At 39.2% G+C, this 25,659-nt stretch overlaps 1 protein-coding gene across 4 annotated transcripts; it reads right to left on the reverse strand.

Annotated features, from left to right (window-relative positions):
• Window positions 1–229: 229 nt before the first annotated feature.
• On the reverse strand, window positions 230–25,659 carry insyn2ab (inhibitory synaptic factor 2Ab). 4 transcript variants are annotated; one of them, XM_068327450.1, is made up of 6 exons: window positions 25,589–25,659; window positions 25,231–25,393; window positions 15,171–16,308; window positions 12,210–12,281; window positions 1,672–2,129; window positions 230–1,456 (listed from the first exon to the last, which is right to left on the reverse strand). In XM_068327450.1, the coding sequence occupies exons 3-5, from the start codon at window positions 16,301–16,303 to the stop codon at window positions 1,949–1,951; spliced, it is 1,386 nt and encodes a 461-aa protein (XP_068183551.1). In that variant the 5' UTR covers window positions 16,304–16,308; window positions 25,231–25,393; window positions 25,589–25,659; the 3' UTR covers window positions 230–1,456; window positions 1,672–1,948. The 4 variants fall into 4 exon arrangements, with proteins under 4 accessions (XP_068183551.1, XP_068183552.1, XP_068183554.1 ...); XM_068327451.1 differs by having other exon boundaries at window positions 25,231–25,352; window positions 25,589–25,655; XM_068327453.1 differs by having other exon boundaries at window positions 15,190–16,308; window positions 25,231–25,643.

The raw sequence follows: 25,659 nt of genomic DNA on the forward strand, positions 1-25,659 counted from the left end.
CTATTAGTAATGCATGTAAAATGACTGGGAGTTGAACATAACTTCATTCCCTGATATTTGTAAGTACACAGGCTGATGCAGATTGTGGAGTTGCTACAACTGTGAATATAACATGGCTTATTGGAAAATATTAATTGGACTTTTACTCTACTAAAGATTTTACCTCTGGCGTTAAAGCAGAAACAGCAGCACACTGAAATCACCTTCAGGTAAAAATGTTTTAATTTTAATATAGAAACAGTAGAAAAATGTATCACATTGCACACTGACTAAATTGCACTTTCTCAAGGTACAGATCATTTCACAGACATTGGTGATCTGAAAAATAGAATCATTGCATGGCCTCACCATGGGAGGCCAGTACATGTGTTATTGATAATTCTTGGACATATCACCATCCCATATCCTACGTAAGAGCTCCTATTATAAAATTATAAAGAATTTACTTAATACTTTCTTTGTTACAGCGTGCAAGTTCAGTATCATTGCTACATTATTCCATACTTTACTTAACCAAAGCTGGTCGCTACAAATATTCTCTGCTGTAACATTGCTATCATGTTTCTATAGCAATGAATATAGCCCTTCTATTCTGGAAGTTTAGTGCACTGGTTGTGTGACTTGGTCAGTGTTTGATATTCTGTAATTACCTTCCATGGAAAAAAGAAGTTGTTTAGTTTGGCAAGATAGAACTTGCAGTGGAGAGTTAATATTTTAATCAACACGTCTAAACTAAGCAAACCGGTCTTGAAACAAATTATTTTGAATTAAATAGTCATAGCTTTGTTGTGACACAATTAATGGGCAGCAAGGCATACTTCTGATTGGCTCAAAGAGTAATGTCTAAATAACCTTAAAGTTATTATAGAAAACATTCTTTATTACAAGTAATCAAAACATATGTTAAAAACCTGACATAAGCCAAAAGACCCCTTCCACATTTTCAACAACTGTCGGGCCGGGCTCTAGCAAGTAGGTTTTAAAATTGAATTTCACAGTACTTTGCTTAAAAGAGGCAGATATTTGAAAATAGACTCTGAACGTTGCACATTGGTGTAGCCAACAGAAAAAGAAAAGTTGACTGTCTAGTTGGTCAGTTCCACAGTGAGATAAATGGAGAGACAGAAAAAAAGACAGACAGAGATAAAGAAACAGAGTTACAGAGATAGAGAGGAGACGGGTTACTGATGAAGGAGGGCAAATGTGTAGTCACAGAAAAACTGAGCAGGTTTATAGCAAATAAGCAAGAAGAGGACAGAAAACACTGCGTTATAAGAGCAGTGCTGACATGCTACCATGTACTGTACTGCGTTTCACTCTTTGATGAATCGTCTTCTCAATAGTCCAAGTTTGTGCTTTGTCGGAGGTGGGGCTGAATCCATTCCATTCAAAGACTACAGTGTCCCTCAAAAAGGCCCTCGACATAGCGACTCCTCCTGTAGCCAAGCAATATGCTCTATGGGAAAAAAATTGAAGTTCGTTAACGTGGAGGATGCAATAAGAATAAGAAGACACACACACACAGACACACACAGACACACACACACACACACACACACACACACACACACACACACACACACACACACGCACACACACACACACACAATTAAAGTTTTTTTTAATTTTATTTTAATATTTTCATCTTTGAAAAAAAATCGCAAAGCTTACCTAGATTTGATGATTTGATGTCTTCACCGAACATGCCAGAAAGAGTTTAGACAGAATTGTAAATTTTATTTATTTATTTTTTAGTCTCTACTGTCCCAATCTGGCTAAATGTGCAGTCTCAACTCCAACCTCCAACCCAAAATGAACTGGAGTCTGTCATTATCCAGTCTCATATTCTCTTGATTGCTCCCTCTGAGTGCTCCTTCATCCGTTTTGTGAACAACAGGGGTATTAATGTACCCAATGAAAAGGCTCTTCCAAAATCCCCATGTTTTATTCAAAGGAACCAGAGTTTCCAACGAGCATGCTTTTTGGACTCGGTCTTGGACTTGCGTTTCGGGGTGGATGTGAAAACTTCATTGGAATAAGGCAGAGCAGGGCATTGTTGATCTAGGGAAGAAAGTCTTTTGATCAAGGGCTGCAGCTTGTCATCCTGCATTTTAAAGTCCAGCTCAACACTGTAACACAAAAATAAGAGGTATGCTATTAGAATATTTTGGTTATTCAATTCAGCATTGTGGTTACAATACAAAGATGTGGTTACAGATTCAGGTGCATTGATTGGAAGGTTCCTTATTCTTTTTTTGTTGTTGTTGTTGTTGATTGCTGTAAAATTTATGACTCAATTCTATTTATTTATTTATTTATTATGTTAATATTTCACTGATATCCAGATCGAAGTTGGCAAAGGTAAATGGTTTGCATGCGTTGCCAGACTCCCTGACACCACATATCTTGTGCCACATATCCACATTTCAGAGACTTCTCTCAGTAATAGAGTTCCTTTGCATCACCTCTGTATTTTTATGCATGCAGTCTTTTTCATGCATAGATTAAAATTGTAAAAAAAAAAAAAAAAGAGAGAGACAGAATGTGGGTTGCTACTGACATCAGACTTCCACATCAAGCACTATAATCCCAGGCTGGTCATTGTCTGATTTTGTTCCGGCACTATAGTTGAACTCTCTCTCTGATTAAATCTCTCCAGGCCAGGGAGTATTGTGCAACTTAATCCCATCCAAACCATGTAGAGGTCAAGCAGACCCTGATTACCTAACTGTATTCAAGCAAGGGATGAATGTAATATTATACAGCATCCTCCTTTCACTGTATTGCTATTGATTTGTAGTGCTGTATGATTGTTTATATTCCAAGAGTGTGTAATAAATTATTAAAACTTCATCGTGAAAGAAAGAGAGAATGAATCACCTGCCAAAATAATGCCCTGCAACAGGTATCACCTTATGGTGAAATACATTTTGATTTAGGTATTTTTAATTTTTCAATTTAATTTTTTAATCCATTCTCTCCACCAGTATAACATGAGCAGTACAGACTATGACTAACAGAGCTCACCCCAGCCATTCAAAGTTAGAGAACTGAATATGAAGGTAGATATACAAATGATCAGGTGTCAAGTTTGGCCTGGTGTTATACATGCTTTGCTGGGCAGTGTAATTCATGTCGTTGAAGGATAAACATTACAGTAACATGGAAACAGAGTTCTCACAAAGCAATAACTGACCAACAACTGTCCTCCCCTTTAAGAAAAGTCTCAGCATACAGTAGAACAGGACTCTGTTTGTGCCTTCAAGGCACAGAGATATGAAGACTGGGACTGAGAAGAAGTTAGATTATATGAAAATCTAGTGGAGCCTGTGGTTGGAAAGCTGTTTAAAACTTAACTTCAAGCATGTTTTATAAGGGGGTACTTCATAAGCACTGCATCCACACTGCCAGAATTCATGCACACCTGTCATCATAGTCGTCTCTGGGGATAAAGAGGCCAGAAAAGACCATAACAGCTGTGTTTTATTGGATTGTATTCACTGGCAACAGGTGTGTTATTGTGCGTTCTATGCAAGTCCTTCTATGGAAGGCTGTACAAAATGTCTATTTACATTTATATTAACTTCAGGAAGTCATGCATGGCTTCTGAAAATGGTGGAGTTTCTTCCAGTGTGCTAGTATGATCGATAGGTGTCATATTCCTCTTCCTATTATTGACCATAATGAAAATCATACTGATTACTTCAGTGGATGGACGGAAAGGATGGCACCCGGTCCTCCTGCAAGGGTTCGATCATCAGTTAGCCGAAATGAAACAATACATCTTTCATACATTTTTAATTAATCAACTAAAGAAGCCATCTGTTCAAGATTATGTTTCAATAGTTCAATAGTGTTTTCAATTGCAGTATTGAAAAAAACATTGCAATAATAATTACAAATAAATAGACCACATACTGAAGTCGCCAAAATTAAAAAGATCAGATTCCAGCTGGTTTATGTTGTTCATATGGCCATGAAAAAAACTCAAGTATAGCATCAAACCTGTTTGACAGTCTTACAACACATAACATTTTCAACATAAACTGCTGTTTCCTGCAGCACATGCTATGTTTATTTACAATGTATCCTGGCCACATCATCTGCTGTTTCATTTCCTTTGGCTTTATTAGCATCACTGTTTCATGTTTACATCTGGTGTTTAAATAATGTTGATTGGATGAAAACCAGAAGAGAAACACACCAGAACTGTGGAAAATAACCCTGGCGATTATTAAGTAATCATTTGGAAGATCACTGAAATGACTGCACACTTTGGACAAACGCCTCGGGGTGAAGTCGGAGGCATGGGCAGCAGGTGCTTCTCCAAACAAAAACCCCCTGAATTTAAGAACATCTCAGTGCATAAACAGATTGAAGCAGCTGGAGACAGCTTTTCTAGGGCATACAGCAAAGCAGATTAATCATCTCTTTAGTTATGCAGTGTGAGTAGCTGATGCTGTGATCAGTGGTGAGCTGTTTGTTTGTCTGCGGTCTTGGTGTGCTGAGCACCGTTCAATGATTGTTGCTCCTGGGAGGGATTTTGCTGCTGTGAGATGTCTTTTTAGCACAGCAAACCGTTCACTCTACTGCATGTACCTGCTCGCTGCTAGTCTCTGTTCAATCTGCCACTGGCAACATCATTTCTCCTCCTGTGATTTTCCCTTTGGACATTCACAGTTCAAATATCCCTTGGCAGGATGAGTTGTTCAAGGCCAGTATAGTGTAACATCTTCAAAACTAGATGACAGGGCAGAGTAGATTAAATCACCAGTGAGTGACAGGTATTTCCTCCACTGACAGGCAACAGTTGAAGCTGAGTCGCTGCAGGTTATGTAAACCAGAAGCAGAAATCTGTACTTTGTCATGTTTATTAAATATAAAGGCCAATGCTGTTGTGTATTACACAAGGTGTTGCTTTACAGACACAAAAGGAAAGGCCTGATATTATTAGAACGATACAGAACTGGTAACAATGACTGTTGTTAACCAAACAAACAGCTCCGCCATCTCAGTTGCATAGGTCCTAATTAGCTCTTTGATTCTCAGCAATTCCTTAGCGGTGGCCTCTTCTTGAATTTGTGTCTCAAACTAATTCTCACTTGAACATTAAAAATGCTACACATTGTTCATTTCATTTAATTTTCTCAAACCGCTTCATTCACTTGCACGGGTCGCCAGGTGCCTATCCCGGCTTGTCTTAGGGTGTGAGGCGGGGAAACTCCAGGCGCCACTGCACCGCGGAGGTACACAGACATACAAACGCACACACTCACACACTACAGGCAAGTTTACCTGAAGCGCATATTTTTGGAGGTGGGAGGAAGCCAGAGAGCCCAGAGAGAACCCACACAGACACGGTGAGAACATGCAAACTCAGCACAGAACGGGACTTGAACCCGGACCCGCCTCACTGTGCGGTGACAGCGCTACCCACTGCACCACCATGCTGCCCAATCTACACATTGTAGCTTGATTTTTAAAAAAAGCTATTCTTTTTTTTTAATTTAAAACACCATAAAACCAATAATAATGTCCAAACTGAGCTGAGAAATTTGAATATTACTGCTGCTGCTACTGCTATTACTACTACTAGTATACTCAATAAATTCCATGTGCAAATAGGTTTAAGGACAGTTTTTATCCCAAAGCGATAGAGGAGCTCAACCGGAGCTAAACACTAATGTGCAATACATTCTAACGTGTTATGAGTTCTAGTGCTTGAAGGTGTGTGCAATATTATTTCGTGTGCAATAGCTGAGACCATTTAATATGTATTTGCCTTGTTATCAATTTGTGTCTTTTGTTGGAGTTCCATAGATTCTATATTGTATATGTATCTTAAATGCCTTGTCTCTATTGTTTTGTTTATAGTTGTGTTTATGTACCTGGGGGATAGCCCTCATCTTGTTGTCCATGGAACCTTTCTTTTATTTGTAATGACCATTAAATTTCATTCATTCATTCACATCATTTTCATCTAGCTCAAAATAATATCTCTGATTATGGTGAATAAAAAACTTAACAGAATCAATTGATCAATTTACTGAGGTACCCAAATTTTTATTTTAATTTCAATGTATTGAAAAAAATGAAATAGAAGACAAGCATTTCAAATTTGTCTGAAGTTCACCGGTCACTAGATGAATGTATTAATAACTGATGGCCCTTGTTTATCATGTTTACCTGACCAACTCCTTGACAATGACAGATACAAATATTATTTACGGTTTGTAAAAGACAGTCAGTTCCCTGTCCAGTTTGTTGACATATTAAGAGTCACCATGTTGAACCTTGACTAAGTTAGGAAAATATTTTTCATGCCACCCGTTCAGGCCTCGGTGACCTCATAGTGGATATGGCCTTAGACGTAGTCCTTCAAATGATCAGTAAAGGAACCAGTCCCATTGGTGGAAACATTTTATTTTGTGCAGTAAAGTTATAGCCATGTGAAAAGAAGATCTTCGAATCAGTACAAGTAAAGCAGATTAATCACTGTCTGCACTGATAAATACAACAAGAAAATATTTCATCCTGTGAAATGGTGAACGGTACCCTTTTTCCCTTAATGTGTTGGTGTTATAGACATTCCCATAATTCATCATCCATCCTGTCTCCCCTCTCTCTTTCTTGCTATACACTTCTTGTTGCAGGGAATGCAGTGAATGTGCAGTGTATGAGGTGCTGCAGTATACCAAGGGTGGGGAGATGCTGTAAGAAGAGAGCTGAAGTCTGAATAAGACTTATATTGACTGCATGAGCTCAGCAGCTTCTAGACTTCAGAATCCATCAGACACACTAGAGACACTGGGCTACTTTGAAATTAAGGGTCAAACATCAAGGGCTGATAATATTTGTTACTGCTGTCTTTTGGTTGAAATTTACTTTACTGAGCTAATTTTAGTTTTTCTCACTGTCCACAGGCCTCCTCCTCAGGTCATGCTATGTGATTTGTCCAGCAAGGTTTGGTCTATTAGTAGATTAACTCACTGGGATGGATGACTGTGACACACTGGGTGAGCGTAATGTGTTTACACAGCAGAATAACAGCATATTACATCATAAAGAAAACCTGAAAAAGGCTTATAAAAGTATGATTTAAACTTAAAAGGTTTCATTACATTAAACATCGCTATTTGTAGAATTTAAGGTATTTATGACAATTGCTTTGGCTGAGAGGACTATGAGTGATTACCCAGCATTCCAAGTGCAGCTCTGCTCTATCCAAAGGCTGTTTAAAACCAACTGGGTGAACAGAAATAAACAACTAATGATACGGATCACAGATTAAATGATAATCTTCCACTTCATTAGTACTCTGCAGAGTGCACAACTGTGACTTTAATGCCATACTTTGGTTTCATGACAATAGCATGAAGATGTCAGGAAATACTCAGAGTTAATTAAGCCTAGCTTCATTTGGCAAGCTATGCGGGGGAGATGGGGGCTGAATTACTCCATTTATCTGTGGCAAAATGTACTATCATCTAACAATAGGCCCAGGCAACATGGCACGGAAAACACATCCTTCACAGGCTTACACGGACATTTATTTAATATTCGTACATACACACTCTGCTTCAACCCTGAGAGTGAATGCTACACTTCCAGTAATGACTAAACTCATGAAAGCAAATCAATGGCAAGACCTGCTTAATCAATAGGAACACAAATCAACACACACACTGAGACACACTGCGGTATTCATGCTGTTATACAACAGAGCAGCTACAGTACAGTTTCGCACATAAAAAGAGAAAATATATGGAATGAGCACAGACATCAACTAAATGTGTTTATAAAAAGAAAATATACTTCTTCTCTACAGTTTGTATTTCTACATCTATCATTTGTGACATCACAATTAATGGATATGATGAAATTAGCAATGGCGCATCAAAATACATTTTGTTAACTAGGCCAGCCCGTGAATAATTTCTGAAATGCTATTTGCAGGCATACCAAAATAAATATTGTCCTAATCAAAACCTTGCACACTTCACAAAGCAATATTAACTTTTCACAGGGAAGCAAAGCAGTATCTTGTAGTCCTAAAGAATTCAGAAGAGGTTGTAATTGCAACTAAATGTAACCAAGAAGATCAGGCTTATCAACCATGAGTTCCAAATTCAGCAGAGGGACATTAATACAGTAAGTGTTTTTCAGTCATCCAAATCATTTATAACATTGTTTACTTATTGTGCTTTGTAATTAGAAAAGAAACCACTGCTGTTCCTCCTTGCCCATATTATTCCTTAGTGAAAGCTTTGCAAAAGAGAATAAAGCATTCAGGAATCTGAATCAGGGTAGCCCACGTCTCCTGAGATAACAACTTGATCTGGACAGCTTGGTAAGAGTTGAAGCAAAGAAAAGACGTCAGCAGTGTCACCATTTTACTTTACGTTTTTTTTTTAAATTCTGTGGAAATATTTTAGATTAAACCCGAGCAGCTTCATTCTATCTTGGTATAACCTATTAGATTTAATAACAGTACTTTACCCCACATGCATATCAGGAATCTCCACAGATTGATAAGCCGAAAATAGTGGAAGGATTTATTTTCATGCTAACATCTGTCAGAGACTGACAAGTAAAAGCAAAGTCAGGTCCAATTATTGGTTTAAACTGAATCTAGGGCTACCGGGATTAGTCAACTAGTCACGATTATGTCAACTATGGAAATCGTCGACAACTCACTGAAAGAAAAAAATCTCTCGTTTTCTCAAAACTGCCTTTCTGTCCTTGACGCACATGTTCAGTGGGGTTCGGGTTAAGGTAAGATACAACACATAACTTGCCTTCCACGGCAGCACAACTGCGAAGCACCTAAAAAGGAAGCATGTTGCGGCTTGTGACGATGATAAACAGGGACCTTTGTCTCGGTAATCTAACGGGCTAGTTAGCTGATAATATTTGCGTAAACAGAGAGCTAACTTACTACTTACTCAAATAGCTGTAAGCGTTAACATTAGTGATGAAGATTTGATTTATTAACCGCCCTTAGCATGCATTTTCTGTAACATTGATAATAATAATTCATTAGTTAGCATCAATCATACTTCACTGTTGCTATGATTGATGCTAAAGACAATTTAAGGAAAGGCAAGTGCCTTTTCCTTATTTAACTCAGCTGTTTGTACATTATGCTACACAGTTAAAAAATGTTTTATTGTTACAAGCATATTTTGCTAAAGATTCAATGAGATATAATCTTAATTGCCTTTATTTTTAGCTAGCATATACAGTTCAAGCTGAAAATTAATGATGGTTATTTAAGAGCAGCTTCATGCTGGTGTGAAAAGGTGTATATTTTACATTACATTTACGTATGATCCGATTTTTCAACTAATCAAAAAATAAATTTGTGATTAGTCGACTATCAAATTAATAATTTGTGGTGACCCTAACTGAATCTGGTTTATGTGTTTTTTTCTCTTTTGCCTTACCAGGAAGTGATAAGTTAGTTTTTCAGGTCTTGCTCTTCTGTTAGTTTGTGCAAGAGGGATTGCAAAAAAAAAAAAGCTTTACAAGCCTTGAGTGAAATTATATATGAATCTTTTTAGATCTACAGTACTTGGTGAAAGAAAAGAAAAGAAAGAAAGTCAACTTTATCGATCCCCTACGGGGAAATTATCTTTTACTCTTCACATGGGTATATATGTCAAACCATGCATACAAAGTTGTGTACAGGCCCTTGAACAAACACAACACACTAGGGGCCTGTAGGCATGCGGTTAGTACAACAATTGTTAGTACATGGGGAGGCAGAGTGAAGGGTCGCGACTTCGGGGTGCGCCCCAAATGAGCAGCTTGTGGGGGGGACGGCGCCTTGCCCAAGGGTGCCTTGGCAGTGGCCTGGAGGTGAGCTGGCACCTCCCACTGTCAGCTCACGCTCCGAGGATATCTGGCGGGAGTGGGATTCAAACCGCCGATGTCTGGGCAATGTCTGGTCTGAAGACTTCTGCTCTACTGCTGAGCCACTGCCACCCATTGGCATTTATATTGACATTTATATTGGCATTTATATTGGCATTTCTTCACCTGCTTATTCTAAAGGTATTGATTTAAATCTTCCCTCATGCAACAAATCACATGCCAAGTTCAAAGTAGACCAGATCTGTCCAAACTATACACCCCCAGCCATCTTCAGCCTCAGTTTTGAGTCATGTACCCGCCAGCCTGCTAACCTCCTTCCTGATGTCTGTTCCCATTATTCCAAAGAGTCTCCGGGGAGAATTAGAAAGAGAGGCAGAAGGAAGGGTGACCCCCACATTTTGCCTTCCAGTCAGTAACCGAGCTGTGCCTTATCCTCAACTAATTGCCTGTGCCAATGACATTTAGTCATTGTTCACAGGAGTTCATGCTATATCATGCTAACCCTCAAAGCATTTTTCATTTTGACACAGTGGTGTTTGACGTCTGTACAGACATTCTTCCCTTTGAAGATGATTCCTTGAGAAACAGCAGGACTACTAATACTCTGATACTCTCCTACAGACAAACCTAGACTGAGCTGCTAGCTCAACAACTACACAGGTATCACACAGAAACTTTTATCAAGGTCAATAGATGTGCACCTGGCTGTCAGAGCTCCAGTGAAATTTCTGTGTTTCCTGTACAAACATGGACAGCCTGACAGCAGATGATTATGGCTGGGTAGCTTTAACCACCAGCTGGCTGGTCCTGCTACACACTGCCACACTGTCAAAGTGTTGGTGTATCCTCACCTCCTGAGACACGAGCTGCATTTCCATAAAACCATAACCACTGCATTGATTGTCCATTAAGGACCTCTGATGCTTTTTAAAAATCTGCATGGGGGAAGGAGCCATCAGATTTTGGGTGAGCAGTCACACTCTGCCTTCACGTCAGACTGTACATGACTCATGTGGCAGGCCTTGACATACTAATAAGATTCCAAATATGCAAAAAGCAGAGGATGTGACACTCATACTCAAGAACAAATCTGCTTGTGCAAATGGTTATTGCGTGAGGCCCAATGATTTCCCATCGCTCTTTCCTCTGTATCCATAATATGGAAATCCTGCTTCTAAGTTCCACAATGGTCTTACACTAAAATCTGGGTCAGCCTGACACAATGGACTCATCAAAGACAGAAGAGGCATCTTTAATCTGTTACAAATCCTGTTGTAGACGGGGCAGATTCCTTTTCTTTGCAATGGTAAATGCCACAGGTATATCCCACAGTGAGCTTTTAATATTAATTAAAATTTAATAAAGTTAAATTCTGGGATAGACTACTGCTTATTATCGAAAAGCAATCGAAAAGAGGATATAAAGTTTCGTCAATAATTTGTGCAATTTTGAGGTTTAAGTTGTAAAGCATCTAATTTAGAGACTTGAGGGTACTCTCCAAACTCTTATTCATAGTTCAGAGTCGGCTCAGAAGCGGAAGCTTTTGGATTGAGGTGATTATTGACACAAGGTTACCTGAATACCGCTTCAGGTTCTGAGTTGTATTCAGTTCAGAAATGTATTTTACAAGCAATGTAACAACAGTAATGATAAAATGGTTATTTTGATACCACCTTGGGAAACAATTTAATCTCATGTTAAACCTTATATTTTATCAATCAATCAATCAAGTTTTATTTATAAAGCGCATAATCAGACAGAAACACCCAACAGAACCCTCCAGAGCAAGCATAAGCGACAGTGGCAGGGAAAAACTCCCTCATTGAGGAAGAAACTCCGGGCAGGACCCAGAGTCTTTTGGGCGACCAGTGAGCAAAGCAAACTTTTTCTTGGTTGATACACTTTTCACTGTTGTGTTTGTTTACACATTCATAATTCAGAGACAACATAGGCTCCAGAAACTTTTCTGAATAGCAGCAGCATTATACTGTATATTTCATCATCTGTTATTCCATGACACCCATGATACCTCTTTGACCCATTCTTTTAATATGTTTTATGACTCGTTTATTTTGGTTCATAATTACAGGGACACACAAATCCTTTCAAAAATATTTTATTCATATTTGCACTATTACTACTGTCCACTGCCTTGAAGTCAGCGAATCACTGCAAATGTAACTCACTCCATATTATTTTACATTTTATATCCAGAAAATCTGCACAGCAGCAAACAACTCCTGTAAGTATCCCTTTCACATCAAAACTAATTATCATACAGAAAAGGCATTTAACGCAGCAGTGATGACATGCTGACATTGAAATAGACATACCTGTAAATAATACATGCGCTGTTTCGACAAGTGTCACAGTTGGCTGTGTCTTGTCCTGTTCGGTAGAAGAGCCTGTGAAGAGAAAGAGATGAAAAGACATGTGCGATCTCCAGTGGCAGACTTTCTTGTCATATTTCAGCACCTGCTGGCATCAGCCATGAGCCAGGTTTTCAACACCTGTATTTTGTTACCGACTGTTAAAAATGGAGGAAGAGCTGTTATCTTACTGTTCTGACATATTTGATCCTTAATGTGTGTAGACATGCTGATTTCATTTAATAGGATTACTATACTTTGCCTTGACATAGGTTTATATTCAAAACATCCAAGGAGCAGCTAAATGCTGCAAGGATAATGCTAGCTAAGAAAGCATTGCTTGCGTTTTGTGCTTTACTGTATATCTCTTATTTATTATTTCTCATCCAGCTCAATTTGCTGGTTACTCAATGAGGAAAAATAGATTTTCAACAAGCCAAACTGTATATACTGTTATACTCTACTCTATCTGGAATATTTATATTTTAGAGGTACACAGGCACAGTGTTTGTCAAATTTGTTAAATAGTTAAAATTGTTTTATGTTTACCAAAAAAGCTTAAAAAATAACCACGAGGCTTGAATAATACTAAACTATACATATATCAAAGGGGAAACATTGAACACAAAAATGACTTGGTAGAACCAGTTTCTCTTCTAGAGCCAGTGTTCCATTCTAAATTCCTGGTTTGGATTTACATAAGCATTCAGATGCCCATGTTGTTATGGATCGTAAATGCCACTTCATGCACTGACAGCATGCAGTGCTATGTGATGAGAGGCGCAGTTGTGTTGCACATGTAATTGCTTGATGTCACAGCAGCCCTTCACCCTGTCTGATGACATGTGGAGGGGTCAGAACTCGACTGTTCGCCATGGCATGAGAGATGACCTCACGAGGGATGACAGAACATCCTCCTGGGGGATTGAAAATGCTGATGAGAACTCAAGGTCAGCAGGTTCATCTATCCTTCCTTGTTCTCCACTGAAGAATTCTTGAGCAGCTGCCTGCAAGGACTCACTACTCAGACAAGGTCTGCACTGGTGTTGTTCTCCTGCCTCACTTCAAATACATCCTTGTCTTTTAAAGAGCTTTGCTCTAATAATCAAAGCACATGAATTCATAATCTATGTATGTACTAAGCGCAAAAAAACTCCGCATAAGAATTTATTGTTCCTTTTTTTTCCATTCATTTTCATGTACCGCCGCTGTATCCGCCGTAGCGGGTCACAGGGAGCTGGAGCCTATCCCAGCTGGCATAGGGTGTGAGGCGGGGGACACTCCGGGCACGACGCCAGTGCACCGCAGAGCCACATTCAAGGGAAATGCAGTGGCTCTTAATAATACAGAGAATGTCACAAATTAATCATTACAGAAGGCTATGGATTTCCCTCATTGTTCCTATTTCACTGTCCACATTCCCTCTCAACATCTCCCCACATTTAATGCATTAAGTGCTTTACACTTTGCATTTAATGGATGTCTTGTGAGCAAAGCCAACAGTCAGATGAAATCACATTCATCCATTGTTGCATTTATTTAGATACATGCTCATTTATAGACTGTAACTATAACTGTAGCATTGGCAAACTTTCATTTACTATATTAATGCAGTTATAGATATAGCTGTGCAGTATTATGGCCTGGATCACAACATGTGATTGTTTTGCTACTCTGTGTACCTGAACTTTGATAACAGTGAAATTACTGCCTTTTAAAGCTGATCAGGCTTTTAAAATCTATGCTCTGACAGAAGAAGATACAGGGAGAGACTGTAATGTTTTAATTCACAAGAATTCAGTGTCTAATATGCTAATGTATTGTTTGTATTTCTTTTCCAAGACAATAATGATAAATGCTCATACTGATAAATGAGGACAGGCTTTTAGTTGCTATTTGCTTTTGTCTCACCTGGACAGGATGCTATCTTCTTATGACTCCATGCAAACCTAATATTGTAGAAGTTCCCTTGCTTGCCGAAGGTACAGCTATTTTCATTACATACTTTATTCATTGTTTTAGTTTTTTGGGAAATTTAAAATGCATTGAGTAAATGGTTCAGAGTATGGACCAAAACTAATCACCTTTCTGCATCCTTACTAAAAACACTGCTGGATCACAATAAAGGTAAACCACAGTAGACACTGTTCAGTGGAAATGAAAGAGAAAGTATGGTAACTCTAATTTGGCCTTAAAACCAAGTTCCACAGATCCATAAGAAAATTTCTCATTAGAACATTTTTCACGTTGCCATGAGACGGGGTGCAGCTATTCTTACAAATAAATTGTTGTTAAAGTCTGAGTGTCGACATGGGTTGAGGACTTAATGGAACTTCAGCTTGTTAATGTACTTTTCCCCTCAGCAGGTAGAGTAAGTCTATAATGAAATGTGACACTAAAAAAATTATTAGGGACACATTTGCTCCTATATTAAAAATAGACAGAGAGTCGAAAATGTATTCTGCTCCCGGTGTGCCCTAATGATTGATGATCAAATGATGATAATACAATCACATTCTGCTGATTTTTACTGCTGTGCCACCAGCGCCACCATGAATTTAACTTTTTGGGATATTATTAACCTTTTGCTAAGTACATATCACAGTCACTAGCCAGTATGTAGAATAAAGAAATAAATTGAGTCAGATAATCAAACAACTTTTAGAATTCTAAGGAGTGGTCAGGAGTGTTCCACTTGCGATTGCACATTCATAGACTACATGTTTCCCAAGCATTTTAGAAGCTCAAGAGAAGCTGAACAGTCTTCCACTTCCTTGACTTCCATATGTGGACTGCAGCGGCCGGGATCAAGCAACTAACATTCCAATAAGTGGACAACCACAAGTCTTATTAACTCCCGAGCAACATTTGCCTTATAAATGTACACGTAATTTATCTTTGACAGCTCATGCGTACTCTACTCACCCCTCTCTCTGAGCTTCACCTTTCTCTAGCTCCTGAATAACTCCAAGGAGGACCTTGATTGTTTCCTGGCTGGAGTTGATGAGAGTCTCCATGGCCTGCAGCTGTGCTTTGATATCCTTGTCTCCAGATGGGGACCTTATCTGCTGGCTGCTCCCCATGCCTGGGGCTCCTGTGCCACTTGGAGGAAAGCCATCTCCTCCCCTGACCTTTTCATTTAGTTTTGAGGAGGCTGACGCATGCCTCATCCGACATTTCCCTTGTGACTGTACGGAGCATTTGGCACTATGGGGAAGTGTCTGTGACTGCTGTTCATTTATCTGTGTACCTTTTTTCCATTTACAGCTGTCATGCGGGCTTCCTAAAGACTCAAACTTTGTCAAGGAGTTCCATGCAACAGGGTCAGCACCTCTTGACTTGTCCTGTGAGTTAGCCAGCTGGCGCTTAGAGGAAGTGGTAGCAAGGATGTCTTCTTTGGGTAATCCTTTAGTTTTGGTCCCTGTCTCACTGACTTTATATTCTGGTTCTGTTTTGGATGGAGAACTGTGTGGAGGGCATTCCTCAGAGTCTGCACAAGACGGTCCGTCCACACAGTTGGCACTGGAAAGCAAATCCTCGGTATCACTGCTATCATCTGTGTGGTGAAGCAGTGCTCTTGTCTGTCCTACAATCTTACCCTTGTACTTAGAGGACTCCACAAATGGCTGTCCATCTTCTGCTGCCTTTATATCACTCAAAAAACCATTGTTTTGTCCTCTGTAATCCTCCACCAAAGCAGTATGTTTGAATGTATGTCCTTTTTTCCTTTCAAAAGGAAAAGTCTTGTATCTCTTATTGAGGTCCGGTGAGGTCTGGACACCAGTGCTTTTAGTCACATTTGGAATTGAGCGTCTGGCAGGCATGGTCATGTATTTTCTATGTGTCACTTTACAGGAAATGGATCTGGAATGTCTTCCCTGATACTCATTCTGAGCTTCACAAATATCTTTGAAACGCACTTGTAAGGCTTTGTTTCTCTTCTTAACCTCCTTCCTGCCTGATTCTGGTGCATCAAGGCTGTGTGATGGGCCCACCTCTGAATCTGAGTCTTCTGAGTTTGAGAGAACAATGCATTTGGTGTCCTCTTTGCTCACCATATTTCCTGAAAAACACCAAAGAGAAAGAATGTAATTTGTTGTCCACTGGTAAGGATTTTCAACAGAATTCTGTAATATATATGCTGATGACATAACTTCTGAATTTGAACACATTTTAAGACTGTATTCCAATTCAAAAATTTAAAGCATCGTATTTATAAACACACATGGAGAAAAGGTACAACAGTGAAATGTGAAAAAAATGTTACATGAGCAAAGTAAAGAAAAAGAAACTCAAATTGAATTTAGTGACACTGTCCAGTTAACTACATATGTGAACAACTTGAACCTAATCGCACTAAATCTAATCACACAAAGTACCTGTTTAGATGTCTCAGAGGTACCTTTCCCCATCATTTTAAATTGCATGTTACTATTTACTTACTATCCACCCACAACTTTGTTGGATGAGGGATTACTCCTCCCGTGTACCAAATCTCCTCACTTCTTTGCTCTGGTGTTCTTTCTGCTCCACAGCTTTATTTGTTACTCTGCCAACACTTGCAATAATAATTGTTTTGCCGTGCTCTCACTGTTGCTGTGTTCACTCTTCAGTAACTCATTTTAAGTTCAACGACTATGATAGAAGCACGGTTCTGCTGTGTTGGCATTATCACTGCTGAAATACCACTTATTGCCTGTATTAGTATTTCCAAATATCAGTTTGGTATATGAAACATAAGGTCTCCCTTGGTGGAGTATAGACCAACCCAGTGAAGATTTCAGCCTTAAGACATGGCCTATTCCTCAGAGAGTTCAGATCCTTCTTTGAGTTCCCAGAATATTATATTTTATTGTAAATGGCTATTCAAGTATAATGAAAACTCTCCATGATCTCACTGCTGGTTACCCACCCTCCAACATAAGATCGAAACAAAGGAGTAATGCAGCTCAGTGGTATAACCCTAAGGTGCTCTTTGGGGGCCGTTGGTCACCCGATGCAATCAGCTGAATTTCTCCTGTACTAGGATTTGCTGATTCTCAGAAGCCCTATGCACTCCACACGGACACCAGTGCCGTTACCCTTGACTGAGTTATGAATCAGGAGCAGGAGGGGCAGATGTGCAATGTAGCTTACGCAAGTCGGAGATTTTCGTGTAGTGAATCCCACCACCAAGTGCAAAAATTAAGAGTTTTTGCTGCTTATATGGTCAGCGATGAAATTTAGCAATCCTTTCATGTATGTGTTGACTGCGGCAAAACCAGAAACCAGCTATAGGTGGCTTTGTCCACATTCATATTCAAGCTTGTACATTGATCTGGTAAACAAAATATGGATGCAGATGGATTGTCTTGCAGCCCTCATGGAGACCTTGTGGATGACATAAAATCCACAAGTTTACTCAAAGTCACCTCTCTGATCCTGAAAACATTGACGCAGTAGACCAGGCTGTTGTTGTGCAATGTATCTGTGAAAGGCAGCTTGTTCACAATGTTCTTTTTTAAAGAACATAGACGTTCTCAGATGAAGGGGATGAAGTTAGTCCAGCACAATGGTACAGTGAACCTGGTAGGTGTAGGTGAGTGAAATTCTGAGTTTGTCTATTATTCTCAATATAACAGGTAAAAATAAACAATAGTACATAATAATAAGGAATAATTCTTCATATCTATCTGCCCGCACATCCATCCATCCATCCATCCATCCATCCATCCATCCATCCATCCATCCATTATGTAGTCCATGAAATTTGTTTCATTGTAAAACCTCTATTGATGTGGTAATATGACTGTAAGAAAGTCACATTTACATTTTGTCCATACAGATAATATTCAGCCATAAATTAAACCAGTCATACTCAAACAAAGGTGTGGAAGTTGGTGCTTCATCCATTTATTTTAAGTGATTACAGTACAATGTAATATCCCTGTGGTCTGAGATTCCCAGTGGAGGAAATGACTATACAGTCGGTGTGATCCACACATACACATATAGACTAAGATGTCTGGCTACATCACCTACATCCACCTGTCAACTCTGTCGAGGGGAGAGTAATTTATTATCAATGCTGCCCAATCGATACTGTGCTAAATATATTGATGAATTAGAAGCCTCGACACAAATTTTAAACTCTATACATTCTATGCATTGTAAATTTGTTCCCTGTCAGCTGGCTGATCTAAAACTTTAAAGGCTCGGTCTTCTGTCAATGGAGTGGCACACAGTGTCTATTGCTAGTGTCCAACAAAATTAAAGGTCACTTTCATGCTCAAAGTTCATATTGTTGAAGAAGCATATGTTCTTGCACCCATCCATAAATTTTGGTCTGGCAAAAAATGACAATAAGCAATTGCACTGCTGTCTGTTGTCATGGTTTGGAGTTTAGTTGCTGTTGTGACACTTTATTTTCTTCTGATCTGTTTCCCTCCTTACACAACCTGTCTGTGCATTTCTTCACACCTGTTTTTCCACTTTTGTACTGGTTGTTCTGTCTTTGCCTGTTCCTACACTTCTTATTTTTTTGTCAGCTGGCTAGACTTTGTACATTTATGTTCCTACACTTTTACATATGTAACAAAGCTGTATGCTGTAAGGGTATGCACAGATCTGATTAGTTGCCCCTGTGTCTTGCTGTCTATTTTTTCCTATCTATTTAATCTGTTTCTTTCCTGCTCTTTTGTTCCACTCTGTTGTTCCAACCTTTTCACATTTTCAATGTTGCTCTCATTTGCTTTTCAGATGCTTGCCTGTTGATGCTTGCATAGACATTGAATCAGACAACGCACAGGAATTTGGGATGACCTGTCAATCAAGGCTTCTTGTTAGCTGGCGTTGTTTTTCCAAAGATACGGTCTGTTTTTTGGACTGTTTCTGCTGTTACTGACCCCACACCTGCTTCCAAGTTAACTGACTGCATGAAATCTCTGAACTGCTTCATTCCTATCTCTGCTTTTGGGTCCTTGATTCTGGACTGAATGTAACCCTTGGTCCAAAGTCAGTACTGTAAGAGAATGTCAGATACACCTGCATCATCATCATATTCACAATGCACTCATGATAGAGATGCAAAGATTGGCTTTATCTATATTTATGCTGACGTCAACAAGCATTAGAATTCCTCAAGCACATAGTCGTTTTCCTCTCAGCATTTTTTCTGCACAGTGCTTGTCACCTACCGGATGGGAAAAATCATGAACAATACTAATCAACATCAGATCCTGTTGCTGCATCTGGAGTTATAAGTAATTAATTTAAGTTCCTACATCTCTTTAAAATTCAATTTAATTTTTTAAATTAATGTCAAACTCAAAACATTACAATTAAAAATTTACTGATTTAATAATATTTGAATAATTACCAGGATATGGCTCTAACCTTTAAGAGGAAGCACATCCTCAGAGTGGTTGTCCAGTCCTGTTCACTAGTGTTTAGTGTTCTTATCTTCAGCATTTTGCAAATAGACAGCAACTTTGGATCACTGCACGTACAGGAATTTCACATCATTTCATTTCACATGTAATTAGAAACAATTTACGGAATTACTGTTTAATTAAGCAAGTCAACACTTTTAATGTCATTGACACTAATTTTCCATTGGTTTAGCTTGATTGTGATTGTGGTACAACCAGAAAAACAGCTTTGAATACACACAGGATCCAAAATGGCATTCATAATTTAACAATATGTTGTTTGTTTAATGCTGGTCCCCATGCAGAGTTTCAAATTAAAGTCCATGGGAATGAGAAGTACTTCATTTTCTGTCTCATCTGAGATGAAACACATTTCATAGTTGGAGAATGAAACATATCAAGCAGCACACGGAAATGAAATGATGTCTGATATTGTTGAAAGAAAACATCACAAAGAACAGGTTTATCATTTTAATATGACAAAACACAATGTGATAAATAAACTTTAATGAATCATTATAATAAAAGTAAGGTATTCATGGAGCTCTAGATTCTCTGAAAGTAATCATCCGTTATCATTTGAAGACGGTTTAAATCCATGTGATTGTTCTGTGAGGATATTTATACTGAATAGATATTTCCTTACCAGCAGAGTATGTACTGAAATTTGTGGAAGAAATGAATGGTACATTAGATTAATGTTAGCTTCTGATTGGAAGATGAGCTACATCTGCAGTACATGACTTCAAAGTCATGTACTAAGTAAATTTTAAAATAATGTGACTCTTTTTTTATTGGTACATTCTCCTTCACTTAAGCTATGAATTAAAATCAGAATTGATTAAAGCTTGACTTTTTTTGTGACAGTGTGTGTCACACAGATCACCTCTGTGTAATTTTGGTTTGAGACAATGGTGAAAGTTTGGGGCAAACCTGGACAATTTCTCAAGTTTGCAAAAAATTTGTATATACAGTATATGGACAAAATTGCAAGGTCAGGAAGAGTGTTGGTCCGTGGTCCCCAACTGCCAGGCTGTGGAATGTTACCTGTCCGTGGGTCAATTGATACCTGGCCGCAGATGTAAGTATACAAAACTGACATTACTTCTATTTTATTTACTATCTGATTGTGAACGATGTTTTGTTTTGGAAAATTACCAGATTCTCTTCTCCACATCTGCCTATGAGTCACTCTTTTCGCCATGTCAAGATGCTTGCCTCTGACACATGACTACCTTCTTAAATGGGCCACTCCAGCTTGTAACACAGAACACATTACCGCTAAACTGAAACAAAAGAATGACATTGATGCGATGTTACAACAACGCTGCTAATAAAGTTGCATACACATTGGAGTCACTTTTACTATTATATTTGAGAAAAAAAACAGTTTTTATACTGCTTTTATCATTTTATTTTGTTGAATTTTTTTGTTACAGCTTAAAGGCCGGTACATGAAAATATTATCTGACCAGTACGTGGCGCAAAAAAAGGTGTAGATGAATGGATTTGCAAAAAAGCTGACAATCACACTCATATTCAAGTCAACTGGAAACCAATTCATGTAGTGTAAGTAATTGATAATGCTGTTTCATAAAAACACAGAGAGAACCCACTCAGACATGGGGACAACATGTATGTTCCTCAGGTGGATTTGAACCCAGGACTTTGAGGGCGGCACGGTGGCGGAGTGGTTAGCGCTGCCGCCTCACAATACGGCGGACCCGGATTCGAGTCCCGCTCTGTGTGGAGTTCGCATGCTCTCCCCGTGTTTGCGTGGGTTCTCTTCGGGTTCTCTGGCTTCCTCCCACCTCCAAAAGCATGCGCTTCAGGTTGGTTGGCCGTTCCAAATTGCCCGTGGGAATGAGTGTGTGTGTGCACGGTTGTATATCTTTGTGTATGGCTCCGCAGTGCACTGGCGTCATGCCCGGAGTGTCCCCCTCCTCACGCCCTTTGCCGCCGAGATAGGCTCCGGCTCCCCGTGACCCGCTGCGGCGGATATAGCGGTGGTAATCTGAAGATGACTGACTGACTGTTGCTTTGAGGCAACAGGGCTACCTTATGTGTCACTGTGCCACCAAATTTAACAAATAAATGGGAAGACGCTCCAATCAAATCCTCTTTATGACTTATTACCCTTAGCTCAGAAAGCTGCCAGACCATCATCCCACTGCTCCCGCCACAGCAACCAATGCATGAATGCCTGCATCAAAATGTCATTAAATTTGATGCTGATCTGGTATACTGATGACATTTTGTGCTGTGTTTGGCAGCTTGTTTGTAATATGTATACTGTACAGCTGCATATATAAGGTCATGTGAAATATGGATCATTTCACATTTATGTCAGTTATGGGTCAAACACAAAGATAAGGCAAAAAGAAAATATTTGATGGAAAATCTGAGCAAAATATTTTCGGTATTTGCATATTTTACTGTATGTAACCCTTGTTGTAGCCATTTGCAAGGGTTGCCAGTAGTCTAAGATGCATGTATACAAGCGTGCAAAACCCCACAAATAGTACATGCATAGACACAAGGCATTTAAATGAAAAGCACAAGGTTGTATTTTCTGCTGTGCCTTTCACCTTGCAGGACTGTACCTTTACTGCAACATTACACTCAGCCAAACTGCTGATGAAACACAATATATTTTGAGGCAATTGTGTTTTATCCTGTTTCCTATTAAATACATTTTTTTTTTTTAAATTAAAAAAAAAAAAAAAACTAGAGCAGCTTTCAGTGTCACTTCAGTCACCATCACACATTTGGTGCCAGATGGTGAACACAAACAATATGGTACACTCTGTCAGACAAAGTTGTTCGGGATTTTAGAGTAGTTGAATTTTGTTGGGGATAAGGCTTGTTTATAAGAATACTATGCATCTTGATTTTGACAAAAGTTATTTGTCACATTAAAAAAGTAGTTTGACGCTAATTCCCATGGGAATATTAGACAATAATAACAGAGAGATATATCAAACTCACATCACTGAAAGGTAATCAAATCTGAAAGAAGTTCGAGTGCACACAATTTTTCACATACTGCATGTAAAGTAGCTAAATGACTACTAAACAAGATTTCCAAGAAAGCTCTCCATTGACTTATTACTTTTGGCAGATGCACACAGTGAAATAGAGACAAGATATAGGTAGAAAGACAACCTGATGTGACACATGGCTGTTCAGATGGTTGGGCATAAATCTTGTCTTCTTTCTCCTCCTCCTCTTCTCAAAGCAAGCTATATCTCTGCTAATGACCTGAGGTCCTTCCCTGATTTGGCCTCAGCCATCCAAAGGATTATGAATAATGCATTGACTCTAAAATTGCAAAAGTAATCCTCTGAAATCTCCTTATGTACCCAGCAGACCACATTTTTCTGTTCCAATTGCCCTCCAGTTCTTACTAAAAAGCTACATGTATGAGAAAGAAAAACCTTAAGCTGGAGTATCATGATGGATTTATTATGACCACTGTGTTGTTGAAATGTGGCTTTTGTAAGAACCATTAATGATTGGTTGGACCCATTTTCTTTTGCAATAGCAGCCTTACAACACTGCTGACTCATGATATATGCCTCACCATAAATTAAGGAGAAAGATACAGCTCTGCTAGATCACCTTGCATCCCCCAATGTCAATTCAATAATTACAGGAGTCCATCTGAAGAAGAGTTACATAACACTGTCACTCCATTAATGGTTAAGTGATGTCATTACAGTGGCCTCTGTGCCTCAGACTAAGTAAGCTCCACTGTATCATCAGTCCAACACAAATATGGGAATGGGATTTTCTCCAACTCATTTAGCAGTGTAAAAAACAATTATATATTACAAAATCAATGCTGAACTCTACATCACAGAACACAGAGGGGATTTTCTTGATACATTCTAGAATACAGATTGTAACTTTACTCTGCCCAGAATATTTTGTATAGAGATTTTTCCTCTCTCCTTACAGCATTGATATTGTACTATGTTGTCAGGAGCACAGTGTAAAAGATGAGATATCACTGCAGTCTATAAGGTACGTGTGTGTGCGTGTGTGTGTGTGTGTGTGTGTGTGTGTGTGTGTGTGTGTGTGTGTGTGTGTGTGTGTGTGTGTGTGCGTGTGTCTGAATACATTTCTATAGCACTGTGCAATTTTAAAGTATAGATTCGGCTCCTACACACTCTGTGTCGCAATAATCTTCCTCTCAATACGCCATTAAGCTCTCTTTCCTGCAACTGTGCGAGCCCCTTTTGGTCCCATATTTTTGTATCGTCTTTTGTTGAGGTTTTTGAAAACAATCCCAAGCTTCACAGTCATGCTTGTGCAAAGGCACAAACATACACTCATCGTCTTATTGCAGCTGTCATCCAGAGCTATCTGTATCAACCCAGGCTGCCAGCTACACCTGTGAAAGTTTGCTTTATGACATTGGCTTAAAAGATTTATCACTGAGTAGCACTTTCAGCTATGCGGAACAGTAGGAGGTTTTAAAAAAGCTCCCTTCCTGGATGAGAGCAGTGGCTGTGAAATGGATCCTTGGGAAGAGTGCATTTGGAGAGGCTGATATGCAGAAGGGCATTTTGAGGGCATTTTGTGATCATACGCTCCCCTGCTCCTCTGGGTCTCTTTTTGTATGAGTTCCAGTCTTACAGCACATCACCCTGATGAGTTCACTGATTAATAATGTTGGACTATGGTTATGCAAGTATACTCAGATCCAGTTGATCACTGGAAAGATCGGAGAAGATGATTATGGAGTGAAATTGATAAGAAGATAAACAGACTTTTTGGCACCTTGCAGCTGTGCCCTTTCTGGGTTTCCTGTAAATTCAGGCAGTCATGGAATGACATGCAGAAAATAGAGAGACAGACACGGAGAGCAAGGGGGCAACCAATGAGTGCGAGTAATGTAAGTGCAGCTCGTTATGTGATGCGGTACCGAAGAGCTTCCCAGATTACATATGTCATTATCGTAATAAGTCTGAATTCACATCTAATCAAATCCAGGTTTGAGGAACATATGGCTCATATGTCATATAGTGTACACTCCTTAATAGGCGTTAAACAATTTATGATCACCATTTTTACAGCCTATTACGACACATTATACAATAATCTGTCAGTGAACATTTATCGATATTCTTCACCATTAAGCCCAAGCAATTCACAAGACAGTAATCACAGTAAACTGCCTCTGCCTCATCAGATAAATACTGCATGCCTGTCAAAGACTACAAAGGCACACAATATAAGTATATTAGTCAAAGTCAAATTATATCAGTATTCATTTTCAACACAGAGGGAGATGAAAACCTTTTGACATGCTCCCCTTGCTTGTTATTAACCATGCAATGGTTGGATGCAGAAATGCTCCCTCCCTAATTGATCCATATCTAATGCATGCAGGGATCCACAAATGCGTACATCACTAACCAAAGTCATTAAACAGCATTTTATTATGCATCATTTATTCCTTTGACACCATATTTACACTTTTATTTTACTTAAGACTGGATAGATCCCGCACTCTTTTTGCTATACCAATGAATATCCCCACAACTCCGCAAGAGGAAACACACTCTTACCTTGAGAAACAGATCAGAGGTGCAAAGGACAGGAAAGCACACGTCCCCTGTAGAGCCAGTGTTCACCCATGTATTGAGCGGGTGCCAGATCACCGTCCAGCCACTGGAGCAGCTCTTACAAGCTGCGGGAGGACAGAGAGAGAGGCACCCGGTGCAGTGACAGCTGGAGTAGTTTTGACACATCCGGCAAAGATTCAGGTTATTGCGATAGGAGAGGGAAAAAAGCAGAAAGACATTTCCTCAAAACCTGATCACGTCCTCACTGAGATCCCCCTTCCTGGTTTTTTACTCTGCTTTCTCCCGTATTCACCTCATTTAAGCATCACTGATACTCATTCGCTCTTGTCTGTGCACTTACCGGGAATAGGCACTCACACACACAGCAGAGATCTCCATCTCGCTGTGCTGCTGCTGCAATCCCTGTGCATT

This window comes from Antennarius striatus, chromosome 11 (genome assembly GCF_040054535.1).
Source record: "Antennarius striatus isolate MH-2024 chromosome 11, ASM4005453v1, whole genome shotgun sequence".
Classification (NCBI taxonomy): Eukaryota; Metazoa; Chordata; class Actinopteri; order Lophiiformes; family Antennariidae; genus Antennarius; species Antennarius striatus.